At 42.9% G+C, this 15364-nt stretch overlaps 3 protein-coding genes across 4 annotated transcripts in view; 1 reads left to right on the top strand and 2 right to left on the bottom strand.

Annotated features, from left to right (window-relative positions):
• Window positions 1–69: 69 nt before the first annotated feature.
• On the bottom strand, window positions 70–3772 carry LOC118381534 (V-type proton ATPase subunit e 1-like). 2 transcript variants are annotated; one of them, XR_004825113.2, is made up of 4 exons: window positions 3509–3772; window positions 3010–3057; window positions 1268–1452; window positions 70–996 (listed from the first exon to the last, which is right to left on the bottom strand). XR_004825113.2 is itself a non-coding variant. In XM_035768472.2 (4 exons), exons 1-3 carry the CDS (start codon window positions 3610–3612, stop codon window positions 1359–1361), a joined length of 246 nt encoding a protein of 81 aa, XP_035624365.1. In that variant the 5' UTR covers window positions 3613–3768; the 3' UTR covers window positions 70–996; window positions 1319–1358. The 2 variants fall into 2 exon arrangements, 1 of the variants encoding a protein (XP_035624365.1); XM_035768472.2 differs by having other exon boundaries at window positions 1319–1452; window positions 3509–3768.
• A 1547-nt stretch (window positions 3773–5319) lies between these two features.
• LOC118381523 (60S ribosomal protein L26) lies at window positions 5320–8185 on the bottom strand. Its single transcript, XM_035768460.2, has 4 exons — window positions 8018–8185; window positions 6989–7164; window positions 6626–6766; window positions 5320–5485 (listed from the first exon to the last, which is right to left on the bottom strand). The coding sequence occupies exons 2-4, from the start codon at window positions 7154–7156 to the stop codon at window positions 5357–5359; spliced, it is 438 nt and encodes a 145-aa protein (XP_035624353.1). The 5' UTR covers window positions 7157–7164; window positions 8018–8185; the 3' UTR covers window positions 5320–5356.
• Window positions 8186–9599: 1414 nt separating this feature from the next.
• LOC127928162 (serine/threonine-protein phosphatase 2A 55 kDa regulatory subunit B beta isoform-like) overlaps window positions 9600–15364 on the top strand; it is a 108146-nt gene continuing 102381 nt past the window's right edge. Inside the window, exon 1 of the mRNA XM_052515256.1 lies at window positions 9600–9987. Within this exon, the coding sequence (XP_052371216.1) occupies window positions 9909–9987 (79 nt within the window). The 5' untranslated portion in view covers window positions 9600–9908. The remainder of the gene's footprint in view (window positions 9988–15364) is intronic.

Raw genomic sequence — 15364 nt, 5'->3', positions numbered from 1 at the left:
CAAAGAGGGCATTTCGGTCGTGAGCAACAACAACCAGTTTAACAAAGCAAAAACATGTAAATCAATACGTGGATTGATGACGTTTAATATCTAACATTTCTAAGGACAATAATGAATGCCATCACACACACAATGAAGGACATATGGAATAAAAAAAAGCCTGCGTTACATGCAACATACATATGGGGTACGGAGAATCCAATAATGAACTAAAGGAGCCTAATGTTACTGTTTAGAGGGGAATTGGCTCTGGCAGCCAAAACAGCCAAATACTCCATCTAATCATGAATCGATTCTCCACTATGGTACGGTTCTAGAAAAGTCCTCTCCTTTCAAAACACATCAAAATAATTTCACAAATGCAAAATATATACTTACTGCACTGATTTAACATGGTTGCATCTGACAGTATTTTTCTGTGACACATTTGTGGCGTGTTTCTTCCCTTTACACAATCACAGGTAGCTAATTAGCATGTAGTCCATTCAATCTTCCTGTCTTTTTTCCATAAACAAAACACTATAACATGGGAATATGGCAGTGTGGGAACCCTATAAAAGGTGTGTAGTAATTTAACCATACCGCAAGCGATGCGTGTTAACGTTCAGAGGAACAAAACTCCCCTGGCCAGAAGATACTGTCGTCAATAGGCGCTAAAGGTAGTTAGCATATATAAACGGGCTAGGCTAACTAGCAACATGACTTGACAATATCATATATCAATGTTAGAGAATCAAAATGTCATACAGCACATCACACAGAACATACAAATCAAAGGTCGATACTTTATTCTTAAAGCACTAAAGAGGATTTCTCTAGAAAAGTCCTTTTGGGGATCCGTTTGTACAAATCATTTTTGCAGGCATCTCTCCACTCTCACTAAGGTCAGGTGTCAAAGGCTGGGTTAAGGCTTAAGCTATACAAAAACAGTTCCCTTCGTGAGGAGGTGATTGAGTGAGGGCTTCATTGGTGTACAGCAGTGAGTCAGGTCCTCCCCTGCAGAGAACAAACAGAGAAAATTGTACAGATTAAAATAGATAGAGGAAGCCACGACTACAGACTATTGACAGAGAACAGTTTATTTCTTCATTAATTGATTTCATCTAGTGGCCTACACATTTGCAGCTAAAAGGCTGAATCGCAGTATAGACAAACAAAATCGAACAAAATAAATTGAGTGATGATATGGACCTCAGGTGTATCTGACTGGGTTGACCTGTAGCAGGAGAGGGGCCAAGGCCTGGTAGACTAGGGCCAGTGTGTTTACCTGTAGCAGGAGAGGGGTCGAGGGCTGGTAGACTAGAGCCAGTGGGTTTACCTGTAGCAGGAGAGGGGTCGAGGGCTGGTAGACTGGTAGACTAGGGCCAGTGGTAGTACATGTACCAGATGGTATCATTCTTTAGAGCTGGTCCAAACAGAGGGTTGAGCTGGGCCAGGATCGCTATCAGCCAGCTGGAAACATACAACACATCTCTGTCATGGCTTCTGTTATGTGTAATGGCTTTGTTTGTGCTCCTCAGGAAGAATAGCAGCATCTAAGGCATCTGATGGAGATTTAAATTAAGAATAAAGATACTTGTGCATGTCTTTCACTTTTAGACATTCTTGTTCTACCCTATAGTAATGGAGGAACATGACAGCAGGGTCAGCTATAATAGAGGAAACCAACTAAGCACTCAGTACAGCAGACTGAAGGAGACAACATAGCACGCTACTTTCTTCCCTCAGCTGCTGTAGAGACTATCCCCATCACATGGCCTGCACTGGCCCCTGGTGGAGATATGGCAAAGTAACACGGCATGGTTATCCGCTCACCTGACAACTTTGAAATAAATAAATAACTATGAAATAGTTAATAAATAAATAACTATGAAATTAAATGGCATCTCAGGACTAACAGGTTATATTGAATGGGATCATTACCTACGTACAAGCAACAGGTGTACTCTGGGACCCTAACCTACAATCCCCTGGGACCCTTACCTACAATCCCCTGGGGTCATTAACTACAATCCCCTGGGGTCATTAACTACAATCCCCTGGGGTCATTAACTACAATCCCCTGGGGTCATTAACTACAATCCCCTGGGGTCATTAACTACAATCCCCTGGGGTCATTAACTACAATCCCCTGGGGTCATTAACTACAATCCCCTGGGGTCATTAACTACAATCCCCTGGGGTCATTAACTACAATCCCCTGGGGTCATTAACTACAATCCCCTGGGGTCATTAACTACAATCCCCTGGGGTCATTAACTACAATCCCCTGGGGTCATTAACTACAATCCCCTGGGGTCATTAACTACAATCCTCTGGGGTCATTAACTACAATCCCCTGGGGTCATTAACTACAATCCCCTGGGGTCATTAACTACAATCCCCTGGGGTCATTAACTACAATCCCCTGGGGTCACTAACTACAATCCTCTGGGGTCACTAACTACAATCCTCTGGGGTCACTAACTACCGTACAAGCAACAGGTTCTAGGCCTACACTTATTTTCTCTATTGTCAAAACTGACCATGAACTTTGAGGGTGTCTACATCTGTAACAGACTGGTAAGCACTATGTATTGAAGTTGGGACATTGAAATCGAGCTGCAGTTGGCCCAATCAATGAGTATGGAGAATAACCTAAGGGTAAAGTGTTCTCTCTCTGTGTCTGTGTGGGGCATATGCATAGCACATAACTATCTCCAAATATAAGCTAATAGTCCAGTTTCACACTTCCATGGAAAGCAACTTAGCTAGGCCTAACATTGTGCATGATGCGAGACACAAACACACAACACTGGGGTGTAAAGCATTAAGAGTTTATAGTCAACAAATTCAGGTAGGTCCCTCACAGTTGCTTTGTTTGGTTCATAAACGGTAAAGGTTTTCCGTAATGAATACACCCCTGATGTTGCCCGCCTGAACCTTGTTCCAACCAACTGAGCCAAATTAATACAAGAAGGACCCTCAGTGATACTGTGAAATATTGTGCTACATTCCTACTATACTTACAACAGGTAGCAGCAGACAGCAGTTAGCACCAACATGGTAACTATCACTCTGTGGAGGAGGGAAAGAGGCATTATTCCACTGGACCAAAACATTACTACAAAGCAGTAACAAGACATTAAGCTATACATTTGTACCCCTACAAAAAAACATTACTCATATCTATGGTTTATTATTACAAGTGCTAATTTCTCAGATGTTCCACTAGACCTAGTTCATGCAGATAGGGCTTCATCATGCCAACTTGAGTCACCTGCAAGTGACAGAGCAGATGGGCACTAGACATGGACTGGGGAAGTTCCTAAATGACATCTTGATTTGTCTATGTTACATTAATTCTTTATCCAACAAGGACAAAGAAGTTTCAAAACATTGTCAAATGTAAAATTTTATTCTAGTTAAAACTAGAGCTTACTACTAGCACCTTTTATAGTTAGCAACATGTAAATTAGCTAAATAACGTTAGTGTTTTTCTATCACGTTAGCTAGCTAATTTACTTACCCTCTGTTCGGTCCTTTGGGGATAAACCACGGCACAACTCCACCAATAATCCCCCAAAACAGAGTCATTACCGACATGGGAATTACAAAACTAAGCGCCGCCATGTCTGGCTTTGGAAATAGTTTTAAAAGTAGATAAAGTAAACGTATACACTTGGCAACGCTACTCAACGCTGAAATAGCGAACTGTTGCCAGGCCCCCGGACTAGGAAGAATGGATCACATGATGTCGCCACAGTAAACTGGGCGTGTAGCGGTACCAAAAGTGTTTCATAAACTGATCCTAGGCCAGTGTTTTATAGAGGAAACTTGATCCTATGGGAAAATTTTGTTTTTGGAGTGTTTTTGGATAAACGCCGAAAATAAGGTCTGTGGTAACACAGGTTTAGGAGATCTTATACATTTTGTTCAATGAGATAGGCGTCATCACCTAACGTTATTTTTTTGTGAATTTTGAAGCATTTACGTAATAAATAAACACACAAAGAACACAAAATGCTTAATAATTCATAAAAGTAATGTTAACTGGCTGATATTATCTCATAGAAACAAAAAAGTACAAGATCTCCTAAACCTGATCTTACAACATCTCCCAAACCTCAAAACTATATTCTTTCCACATAGGAATGGCTGAACGAACCAGAGGTATGTTTTCCGGTTTTTAGGACTACAAGCTGACGAGCTCTACTCTCCCTTCGTTATTACATGAAGTCTAAAGCCATCAAAATATTTCATTCATACGAAACTTCACATTTTCCTTAGCTAAAGCTTGGGTTTATATTGGCAGAAAACTGCCAGTTTTGGGCCCCTATTAACAGTCTAGTGCTAAATTGATACGATTTGACATTTAGATTAGATCATGATATCAGGGGATACGAGATGATCCTAAATCAGCACTCATACAGTAACCACGTTTCCATCCGCACTTTTTTATGTGAATAAAGTCCAAACGGATTAAAACCAGCAAGTTTTGGTACAATCGTATAATGCCGACAGATCATTTGTTCGTCAGACGTGGAGGGGTCTTTTTGTGTCTGTAAAGTTTGTTATGCGACGGAAACCTTTTTTATGCGCAAAAATTGATATACCATATCGAACTAAACTTGTCAAGCGATGGCATGTTGTGTGGTCCTCCCACTACAACTCGGGAAAGCATGCTCCCGAGTGGCGCAGCGGTAAAACATTGCATCTCAGTGCTAGAGCCGTCACTAAAGACACTGGTTTGATTCCAGGCTGTATCACATAATTGGCCCAGCTTCGTCCGGGTTAGGCCGTCAATGTAAATATGTTTAACTGACTTGCCTAGTTAAATAAAATTGGCAAGACTAAATACAGTATGAACTTCACAGGGTGGTGAAAGTGCACGGTGATATTGATGCTCCTTTTCAATAAATATCGATGCTCTTAATCTAGTGACATGGAGCAATGCTTGTGAAAAACAGTCTTGCTCTTAACCATAATCTCATTATGTCAACTAGACTACCCCCACTGTATCTGTGAGCTGTTGGCTAGAGCGCAAGTGCCAAAACCAGAGTAGACACATCTGCTATGTAAGGCAAGTTTAACAAAACTATCCATAGAGTTCAAAATGTGATGGAAACATATTGAACTTTTGATGTTTATTCGTTACATGAAAACGTAATTGGAAAAGAAAGTGTGCACAAAGAATGTGAACCATCATGCAATCAGGCTGGTTCCAGCATGCTAATAAACCAGAGTATAACTAGGCAAACCATGAACATCCCCATACTTGTGGCTTGCCCACGGTGCAGTACTTTACTGCAATTCTTCCATTTATGACAGACAATGAAATTGATTTGTACAGCAGTTTATTGTAAGCAATAGATTTTCACTCTGCCATCTTCTCAATGGTTTCCTCCTTGTATTTGCCCTTCTCCTTTCCATCAGCGCGGGACTTAGCCTTGCGCTCCAGGATCTTCTTGCGATCCTTGTCCAGCTTTAGCCTGGTGATTACAACCTGGGAGGAAAGAGAGATGTGGATTGATTCTAGGTCAATTTGGATAAAAACAGCAATGAAAAACTGATTGTGAAATGAATTTCTCATCACGAAGAACCATCTCAGCCACAATACTAGTCTAGCTACATCAGAAGCCAGCCAGGCTTGGGAAGATAAATTGTGATTTTCTGTGAAACAGTGGACTTTATCTGCAACCCCGATCAGAAATGACAAATACATGTCCAGACATAACATGAAGAGCCATTCTATTAGACAAACAAGAGCCCTCTAATTCTACACAAGACCTGGGGAATCATATCCAATGTATTACTACTAATGATGGCCCAAACTATCTGGAGCCTAGGCTAAAACCTCATCTTCAGTTTCACAATTTAACATTGAGCCGAGACTATGTCCTACATGTCAGGTAAATGCAGTAAGTGGAGCACTAGCATGTAGTCAATGTTTCCTCCCCAGTTCAGCATACATTGGGTGTCTGTCTTACTACATGTTGTTCAAACCAGTGACCACTGACTACATTCAACTAATCTTCCTTCGTAACAGAAAACACCCGTTGCCATGACACCCGAAGGCTGAAACCAGTGGTGATTGGCAAATATCTACATTCGCTCAATTTTCCCCCCACCAGGCACCCTACCGAAACAGTTGAACTCTTTCTCAATTAATTGTTCCTTGATTTCACTCCTCCGTCTCAAAGTACGTTGGAGAACGTCAGAGGGTGGGAGAAAACGTCTTGAAACGGAGGTGTCACCCAGACTTGTCCAACAGAAACACGCAACATTGTTCAGTTTAAAAAATATTTAAAAATCTCTCAATTGCACCAACTGAACGTGACCACTGGGCTTGGACACTGAAAAAGCTGGATGTATTTAAACATTCCAACAGGTACCCATCAACAGGTACCCATCAACAGGTACCCATCAACAGGTAGCTGCTGAGAAGGGTAGTTATGTAGATGTGTTTTTTTTCTCTTTACACTCCAAAATGATACATTATAAAATAACGATTTGAACCACTCAAATTGAGTTGAGAAACTAAAACAATGATTGTCCAACATGGTACAGAAGTCATATAATACATCTATACACATAAACAAACAAAGTACATGCGTGTGACTACAGGTAGATGATAGAGCCTCACCTTGCTGGGGTGGATGCCGACGTGCACCGTGGTTCCGTTGGCCTTCTCTCTCTGCACACGCTCAATGTAGATTACGTACTTCTTCCTGTAGACCTGCACTACCTTGCCAATCTGCTGGCCTTTGTAGTGTCCACGGACAACCTGCACAGCACAAAAATGGAAAATGACATTAAAAATGACATCACCCACGTGAACAAAATCCTAACGCTAATTTGAATTGCACTGAAATCAGGTGTTCGTTCAGGTCTGGCCTGTACTACAGAGCTGGAATTTTATGTAGTTCCTCATGCACATTAGTAGCAGCTAGTTAGGCAATCTCAGATTTTGTATAAAGTTGAAACGCGTGGTTCTGGGGGTCTTTACCTGGACTTCGTCGTCCTTGCGGATGGGCATGGACCTCGCATTGTACTTCTGACGGAGCTCCTTGGAGAGGGGGGAGGACATGATCTTCCTCCGGATGTGTGAGGGGGCATTGAAGTGCCTCTTGCGGTTCTTACGCCGCGAGGATGTCACAAATGGATTCAGCTTCATGTTGATGGCTGCAGGGCAAACACAATTGCCAACAATCAGATTAGAGGGTTAGCAGTGACTGACGACTTGCTACATGTCAAGCATTTGTCGTTTCGGCTATGTGTTTGTTACAAGTAACAAACCAACACCACAGCATAGTTTATGTACAACACAAAGTGACAGAGCCAAGAGATTTCCCACCTGAAAGATAACGTTTGTTCGCTAGCCTTATAAGCGAGCACCTCAAGCTGCAAAATGTTATTAAGGTGAAGCTAGTTAGCTACATAGATGGGTAACGTTAGCTAGACATTCCTTTTCTGGATCTCATGTCACTACCTAGCTACAACAGCTAACGTTAGTTAGACTTGAGGCCCAACAAACAGCAGAACTAAGATTGAACAATCACCGAGACCACTAACTAGAAGTTTACACACAGATCTAGTATCTGTTATGCACGCGTCATGTCCATGCATTCAACATTACATGGGTACACACAGCTAGCATTAGCCACCTAGCTAAGTAGCCATGTTAGATGATTGTCAAGCGCAGTTGACTTCAGTGCTAACGAAAGACAAACTCCAAATCAATGCCATGGGTTTCTCTAAACGAAACACTACGCGACCATATCGTGTAATTAACGTTCAGGCTCAGTTAAATTCCCAGCCATTCTCTAGAATTGGTAGCTTGCCAGCACAGGTCGAGGGATGCAGATTACGGGACGTTTGATATAGCTATTAATATACAATTTGTCCCCAATACTGACCACTATAGAAACATAACAGGGGTACCTGACTTTACATGTACTTTGGGGGATATACAAAAGTGTATAACATAGGATGGATGTTGATTACTTTGGTGAAATTGTCAACCAGGAATTCTTACCCTGCCGATAACTCCTCTGTGGCCGGCGGAAAAGAGACCTTCATTGTACTTCCGCTCCGATTAGTTCACACACGAATCCCGCGAGAAGTACACTCAAATTTAGCAGGACAGGAAAATGGTCAAATTCACGCACTTATCAAGAGAACATCCCTCCCTCCCTGGTCATCCCTACTCCCTCTGATCTGGCAGACTCCCTAAACACACATGCTTCATTTGTAAATTTTGTCTGATTGTTGGAGTGTGCACCTGGCTCTCCGTAAATAAATACAAAAAACAAGAAAATGGTGCCGTCTGGTTTGCTTAATATAAGACATTTGAAATGATTTATACTTTAACTTTTGATACTTACGTATATTTTAGCAATTACATTTACTTTTGATACTTAAGTACATTTAAAAACAAATGCTTTTTGACTTTTACTCAAGTACTATTTTACTGAGTGACTTTCACTTTTACTTGAGTCATTTTCTAATTGTGGTATCTTTTTAATTTTAAAGAAAATTATGAGAAATTGGGTACTTTTCCCACCACTGAACGTGTGCATCAAACTGTATGTGTAGACGGCTTGACAGAAATGGTAGCAGAAGGGGAATGTTGATCATATCCAGATGATACTGCGTTCTCATAGGCTTACAATTATGTTTGGATTATATCTTGAACAGTAGCTAAGATTATATTTGGTTGTGATCTTTGAAAAAATAACTATTTTGGATGAAGCAGTTGTTAGCTAGAATGCTAACGCACATTGATTTAGGCTGTAACAAAAGCTATCTAAAGAGCAATTTTACTGGTTGAAGTTGAAGTGTTTTTTTTTAAGTATAATGCAGTTGATTTGTGACGATGACACACATTATATCTAATCTAAAAGTCGTCCGAAATGCATTCATAAGCAACTCCCCCTTGTTCTGCCACTAATTTGCGCGCATCGCCCTCGTCCCTGAATTTTTGTAAACACAGAAAGTGTTCTATGGAAGTATGCTATTGTAGAATATTAGCAATATGGATGTTGACCAAGAGATGTCGCCATAAACCATGATGTAATTCCCTTGGATCTCGTGGACCTGTCAGGAGTTTCCTTCTTCACTGCTTTACCCGGATCATCAATTAGTAGGCTAAACATCCGGAGAAGAGATCGAATACAAACTACTTTGTAGCCTGTTTATTGAGGCTTGCTTGACAAGGATTTATCACCATCATCATCTAGGCTATTTGTCAGTTTATTGAAAACATTATTAATATATTTTCTTCTGTAGCCTAGCCTAAAACTCATGAAGGCCAAGAGCTGAAACACGGTGGCTTTACTTTTAACTATATATAAATGAGGCTATTTTGATCAACCTCTGTCTTCAAAGAGGTGCGGAATTTCCCCTTCACTTCGCTCTCTAAATTATGAAATGATCCAGGCTACTTCGCTTTACTCTGCTCTTTAAATTATCAAATGATCTAGGTTATTTAAGAAGATGGGGGGTGAATAAAGGTTAATTTTGAATCACGCCAAGACAAGGCAATTTCCAACTCCGCCACACACTACCCCGTACCCCTCCAGCCCCTCCCTACCCACTCCTGTCAGATATCCGGGAAAAGAGGCGCACAACCTCCTGTACTGGCCTGCCAGCGCGAATCGGGATGAAATTACACCATGCAGATGACTACGTCTGAACGCGGAAGCAAAAGGCGCGTTGTCATGGACACCACACTTCTCCGCCGCGCGCTGTTATAACCGTTTAACTGACCATACTCGGCTCTTGCTGTCTGTCTGGGTGAAAGTGATGCGGTCATAGAACGAGCAGTTCCAGCTCGTTTCCTCCCTCACCGATCTCTGGTCTCTCTCGCGGCAGTGCGGATGTGGAGTGAACACTGGAGCACTGCCTTCTGCTAAACGGAGAAGAAGATGAAATGTTTTTCCCGTTATCTCCCGTACATCTTCCGCCCTCCCACCACCATCCTGTCTTCCACATGCCACACCGAAGGTAGGTAGAGACTCACCGGGGCTCTCAGGAGAAGTGTGTGTATTGTGGTTGATAGTAGAGGGGAGTTTAGATGTCTAGTATAGATATCGTTAGATGTTGACCATTTGGTGAACTACACTGGATGTAGGCCTGCATGCTTTATCTGTTCTTCTGAACTTAACTGTGTGAGCTGTCAATGTGAGCTGTCATATAGGGTCTGTGTCCTGCCTGTAGTTTTATCCTGTAGCATGACATAGCCTAGTAAAAGTAAGACAACTGACAACACTTATGAATACAAAAGTTTGGCTATTCTAATGGCAAACTAAAATCAAAGCTGAAGTATGGGAAAGTAATTGACATGTGATTTCACTCTGGTTGTGCTGATAAGTGGACAAACGTTTAGAACTGATCTGCACAACTGTGACACCAATCCATTCTGAGAAGCCTGATCATTCTGAGAAGCCTGATCATTCTGAGAAGACTGATCATTCTGAGAAGACTGATCATTCTGAGAAGCCTGATCATTCTGAAAAGCCTGATCATTCTGAGAAGCCTGATCATTCTGAGAAACCTGATCATTCTGAGAAGCCTGATCATTCTGAGAAACCTGATCATTCTGAGAAACCTGATCATTCTGAGAAGCCTGATCATCCCGAGAAGACTGATCATTCTTAGAGCTTCTTGGTAAACAGCACTACTACACCTAAAATACCTCAATTTCATTAGAACAGTGTGACATCTCTGTTTCAATGTTCTCTTGTTAATTTGTCTGGTATTATACAGGGGTATGCCACATTCCATGTGCTTCCTAAAGCAGAGCAGACAGGGATGTTCTGTGATCAGGGCAGATAGGGAGAGCAGACAGAGCACTGAAGCAGTTGATTGTTACAAAGGGCATTAAATCAAATCACATTTTATTTGTCACATACACATGGTTAGCAGATGTTAATGCGAGTGTAGCGAAATGCTTGTGCTTCTAGTTCCGACAATGCAGTAATAACCAACAAGTAATCTAACTAACAATTCCAAAACTACTGTCTTATACACAGTGTAAGGGGATAAAGAATATGTACATAAAGATATATGAATGAGTGATGGTACAGAGCAGCATAGGCAAGATACAGTAGATGGTATCGAGTACAGTATATACATATGAGATGAGTATGTAAACAAAGTGGCATAGTTAAAGTGGCTAGTGATACATGTATTACATAAGGATGCAGTAGATGATATAGAGTACAGTATATACGTATGCATATGAGATGAATAATGTAAGGTATGTAAACATTATATTAAGTAGCATTGTTTAAAGTGGCTAGTGATATATTTTACATAATTTCCCATCAATTCCCATTATTAAAGTGGCTGGAGTTGAGTCAGTGTCAGTGTGTTGGCAGCAGCCACTCAATGTTAGTGGAGGCTGTTTAACAGTCTGATGGCCTTGAGATAGAAGCTGTTTTTCAGTCTCTCGGTCCCAGCTTTGATGCACCTGTACTGACCTCGCCTTCTGGATGATAGCGGGGTGAACAGGCAGTGGCTCGGGTGGTTGTTGTCCTTGATGATCTTTATGGCCTTCCTGTAACATCGGGTGGTGTAGGTGTCCTGGAGGGCAGGTAGTTTGCCCCCGGTGATGCGTTGTGCAGACCGCACTACCCTCTGGAGAGCCTTGCGGTTGTGGGCGGAGCAGTTGCTGTACCAGGCGGTGATACAGCCCGCCAGGATGCTCTCGATTGTGCATCTGTAGAAGTTTGTGAGTGCTTTTGGTGACAAGCCAAATTTCTTCAGCCTCCTGAGGTTGAAGTCTGCGGCTTCTTCACGATGCTGTCTGTGTGAGTGGACCAATTCAGTTTGTCTGTGATGTGTATGCCGAGGAACTTAAAACTTGCTACCCTCTCCACTACTGTTTCATCGATGTGGATAGGGGGGGTGTTCCCTCTGCTGTTTCCTGAAGTCCACAATCATCTCCTTAGTTTTGTTGACGTTGAGTGTGAGGTTATTTTCCTGACACCACACTCCGAGGGCCCTCACCTCCTCCCTGTAGGCCGTCTCGTCGTTGTTGGTAATCAAGACTACCACTGTTGTGTCGTCCGCAAACTTGATGATTGAGTTGGAGGCGTGCGTGGCCACGCAGTCGTGGGTGAACAGGGAGTACAGGAGAGGGCTCAGAACGCACCCTTGTGGGGCCCCAGTGTTGAGGATCAGCGGGGTGGAGATGTTGTTGCCTACCCTCACCACCTGGGGGCGGCCCGTCAGGAAGTCCAGTACCCAGTTGCACAGGGCGGGGTCGAGACCCAGGGTCTCGAGCTTGATGACGAGCTTGGAGGGTACTATGGTGTTGAATGCCGAGCTGTTGTCGATGAACATCATTCTCACATTCCTCTTGTCCAGATGGGTAAGGGCAGTGTGCAGTGTGGTTGAGATTGCATCGTCTGTGGACCTATTTGGGCGGTAAGCAAATTGGAGTGGGTCTAGGGTGTCAGGTAGGGTGGAGGTGATATGGTCCTTGACTAGTCTCTCAAAGCACTTCATAATGACGGAAGTGAGTGCTAGTCGTTAAGCTCAGTTACCTTAGCTTTCTTGGGAACAGGAACAACGGTGGCCCTCTTGAAGCATGTGGGAACAGCAGACTGGTATAGGGATTGATTGAATATGTCCATAAACACACCGGCCAGCTGGTCTGCGCATGCTCTGAGGGCGCGGCTGGGGATGCCGTCTGGGCTTGCAGCCTTGCGAGGGTTAACACGTTTAAATGTTTTACTCACCTCGGCTGCAGTGAAGGAGAGTCCGCATGTTTTCGTTGCAGGCCGTGTCAGTGGCACTGTATTGTCCTCAAAGCGGGCAAAAAAGTTATTTAGTCTGCCTGGGAGCAAGACATCCTGGTCCGTGACTGGGTTGGTTTTCTTCTTGTAGTCCGTGATTGACTGTAGACCCTGCCACATACCTCTTGTGTCTGAGCCGTTGAATTTAGATTCTACTTTGTCTCTATACTGACGCTTAGCTTGTTTGATAGCCTTGCGGAGGGAATAGCTGCACTGTTTGTATTCGGTCATGTTACCAGTCACCTTGCCCTGATTAAAAGCAGTGGTTCACGCTTTCAGTTTCACGCGGATGCTGCCATCAATCCACGGTTTCTGGTTAGGGAATGTTTTAATCGTTGCTATGGGAACGACATCTTCAACGCACGTTCTAATGAACTCGCACACCGAATCAGCGTATTCGTCAATGTTGTTATCTGACGCAATACGAAACATATCCCAGTCCACGTGATGGAAGCAGTCTTGGAGTGTGGAATCAGCTTGGTCGGACCAGCGTTGGACAGACCTCAGCGTGGGAGCCTCCCGTTTTAGTTTCTGTCTGTAGGCAGGGATCAACAAAATGGAGTCGTGGTCAGCTTTTCCAAAAGGAGGGCGGGGCAGGGCCTTATATGCGTCACGGAAGTTAGAGTAACAATGATCCAAGGTTTTTCCGGCCCTGGTTGCGCAATCGATATGCTGATACAATTTAGGGAGTCTTGTTTTCAGATTAGCCTTGTTAAAATCCCCAGCTACAATGAATGCAGCCTCAGGATGTATGGATTCCAGTTTGCAAAGAGTCAAATAAAGTTCGTTCAGAGCCATCGATGTGTCTGCTTGGGGGGGAATATATACGGCTGTGATTATAATCGAAGATAATGTGGTCGACATTTGATTGTGAGGAATTCTAAATCAGGTGAACAGAAGGATTTGAGTTTCTGTATGTTTCTTTGATCACACCACGTCTTGTTAGCCATAAGGCATACGCCCCCGCCCCTCTTCTTACCAGAAAGATTTTTGTTTCTGTCGGCGCGATGCGTGGAGAAACCCGCTGGCTGCACCGCCTCCGATAGTGTCTCTCCAGTGAGCCATGTTTCCGTGAAGCAAAGAACGTTACAGTCTCTGATGTCCCTCTGGAATGCTACCCTTGATCGGATTTCATCAACCTTGTTGTCAAGAGACTGGACATTGGCGAGAAGAATGCTAGGGAGTGGTGCACGATGTGCCCGTCGGAGTCGTTTTTTTGGGTCGCCGGCTGGGATCCATTCCGTTGTCCTGGTTGAAAGGCAGAACACAGGATCCGCGTCACGAAAATCATATTCTTGGTCGTACTGATGGTGAGTTGACGCTGATCTTATATTCAGTAGTTCTTCTCGACTGTATGTAATGAAACCTAAGATGACTTGGGGTACTAATGTAAGAAATAACACGTAAAAAAAACAAAAAACTGCATAGTTTCTGAGGAACGCGAAGCGAGGCGGCCATCTCTGTCGGCGCCGGAAGTGAAGTGACCGTGTGTGTGTTTGTGTGTGTGTTGGAGTACTTCAGGGCACAACAAAGCAAAGTGAGCAAAATTACTGACTTGATTCCTCACTGACTTGATTTCCTTGTTTGTGGTAATATGTAGCCAACACATTATTCACACTCTAGTGCTCATTAGACCTGGTCACTATGTGTACTCTCTCCTCCTCTCTCTCTGTCTCTCTCTGCCTCCCCCTCCTCTCTCTCTGTCTCTCTCTGCCTCCCCCCTCCTCTCTCTCTCTCTCTCTCTCTCTCAATTCAATTAAATTAAATTCAATTCAAGGGGCTTTATTGGCATGGGAAACATGTGTTAACATTGCCAAAGCAAGTGAGGTAGATAATATACACAAGTGAAATAAACAATAAAAATTAACAGTAAACATTACACATACAGAAGTTTCAAAATAATAAAGACATTACAAATGTCATATATATATATATATATACAGTGTTGTAACAATGTACAAATGGTTAAAGGACACAAGATAAAATAAATAAGCATAAATATGGGTTGTATTTACAATGGTGTGTGTTCTTCACTGGTTGCCCTTTTCTCGTGGCAACAGGTCACAAATCTTGCTGCTGTGATGGCACACTGTGGAATTTCACCCAGTAGATATGGGAGTTTATCAAAATTGGATTTGATTTCGAATTCTTTGTGGATCTGTGTAATCTGAGGGAAATATGTATCTCTAATATGGTCATACATTGGGCAGGAGGTTAGGAAGTGCAGCTCAGTTTCCAACTCATTTTGTGGGCAGTGAGCACATAGCCTGTCTTCTCTTGAGAGCCATGTTGGCCTACGGCGGCCTTTCTCAATAGCAAGGCTATGCTCACTGAGTCTGTACATAGTCAAAGCTTTCCTTAATTTTGGGTCAGTCACAGTGGTCAGGTATTCTGCCGCTGTGTACTCTCTGTGTAGGGCCAGATAGCATTCTAGTTTGCTCTGTTTTTTTGTTAATTCTTTCCAATGTGTCAAGTAATTATCTTTTTGTTTTCTCATGATTTGGTTGGGTCTAATTATGCTGCTGGGGGCTCTGTAGGGTGTGTTTGTGTTTGTGAACAGAGCCCCAGGACCAGCTTGC

This window comes from Oncorhynchus keta, chromosome 4 (genome assembly GCF_023373465.1).
Source record: "Oncorhynchus keta strain PuntledgeMale-10-30-2019 chromosome 4, Oket_V2, whole genome shotgun sequence".
Lineage (NCBI taxonomy): Eukaryota > Metazoa > Chordata > Actinopteri > Salmoniformes > Salmonidae > Oncorhynchus > Oncorhynchus keta.
Note: the sequence above shows the minus strand (reverse complement) of the source record. Positions and strands in the feature narration are given on the sequence as shown.

What these genes read in the sequence shown, in the direction of transcription:
- LOC118381523 (XM_035768460.2), bottom strand. Translation starts at nt 7,156, where the DNA reads ATGAAGCTGAATCCATTTGTGACATCCTCGCGGCGTAAGAACCGCAAG. An exon ending in GCAAGGACGACGAAGTCCAG is followed by an intron (nt 6,767 to 6,988) that starts GTAAAGACCCCC and finishes TGTGCTGTGCAG; the next exon opens with GTTGTCCGTGGACACTACAA. An exon ending in TCGGCATCCACCCCAGCAAG is followed by an intron (nt 5,486 to 6,625) that starts GTGAGGCTCTAT and finishes CTTTCCTCCCAG; the next exon opens with GTTGTAATCACCAGGCTAAA.
- LOC118381534 (XM_035768472.2), bottom strand. Translation starts at nt 3,612, where the DNA reads ATGGCGGCGCTTAGTTTTGTAATTCCCATGTCGGTAATGACTCTGTTT. An exon ending in CCCAAAGGACCGAACAGAGG is followed by an intron (nt 3,058 to 3,508) that starts GTAAGTAAATTA and finishes CCTCCTCCACAG; the next exon opens with AGTGATAGTTACCATGTTGG. An exon ending in GCTGTCTGCTGCTACCTGTT is followed by an intron (nt 1,453 to 3,009) that starts GTAAGTATAGTA and finishes GTATGTTTCCAG; the next exon opens with CTGGCTGATAGCGATCCTGG.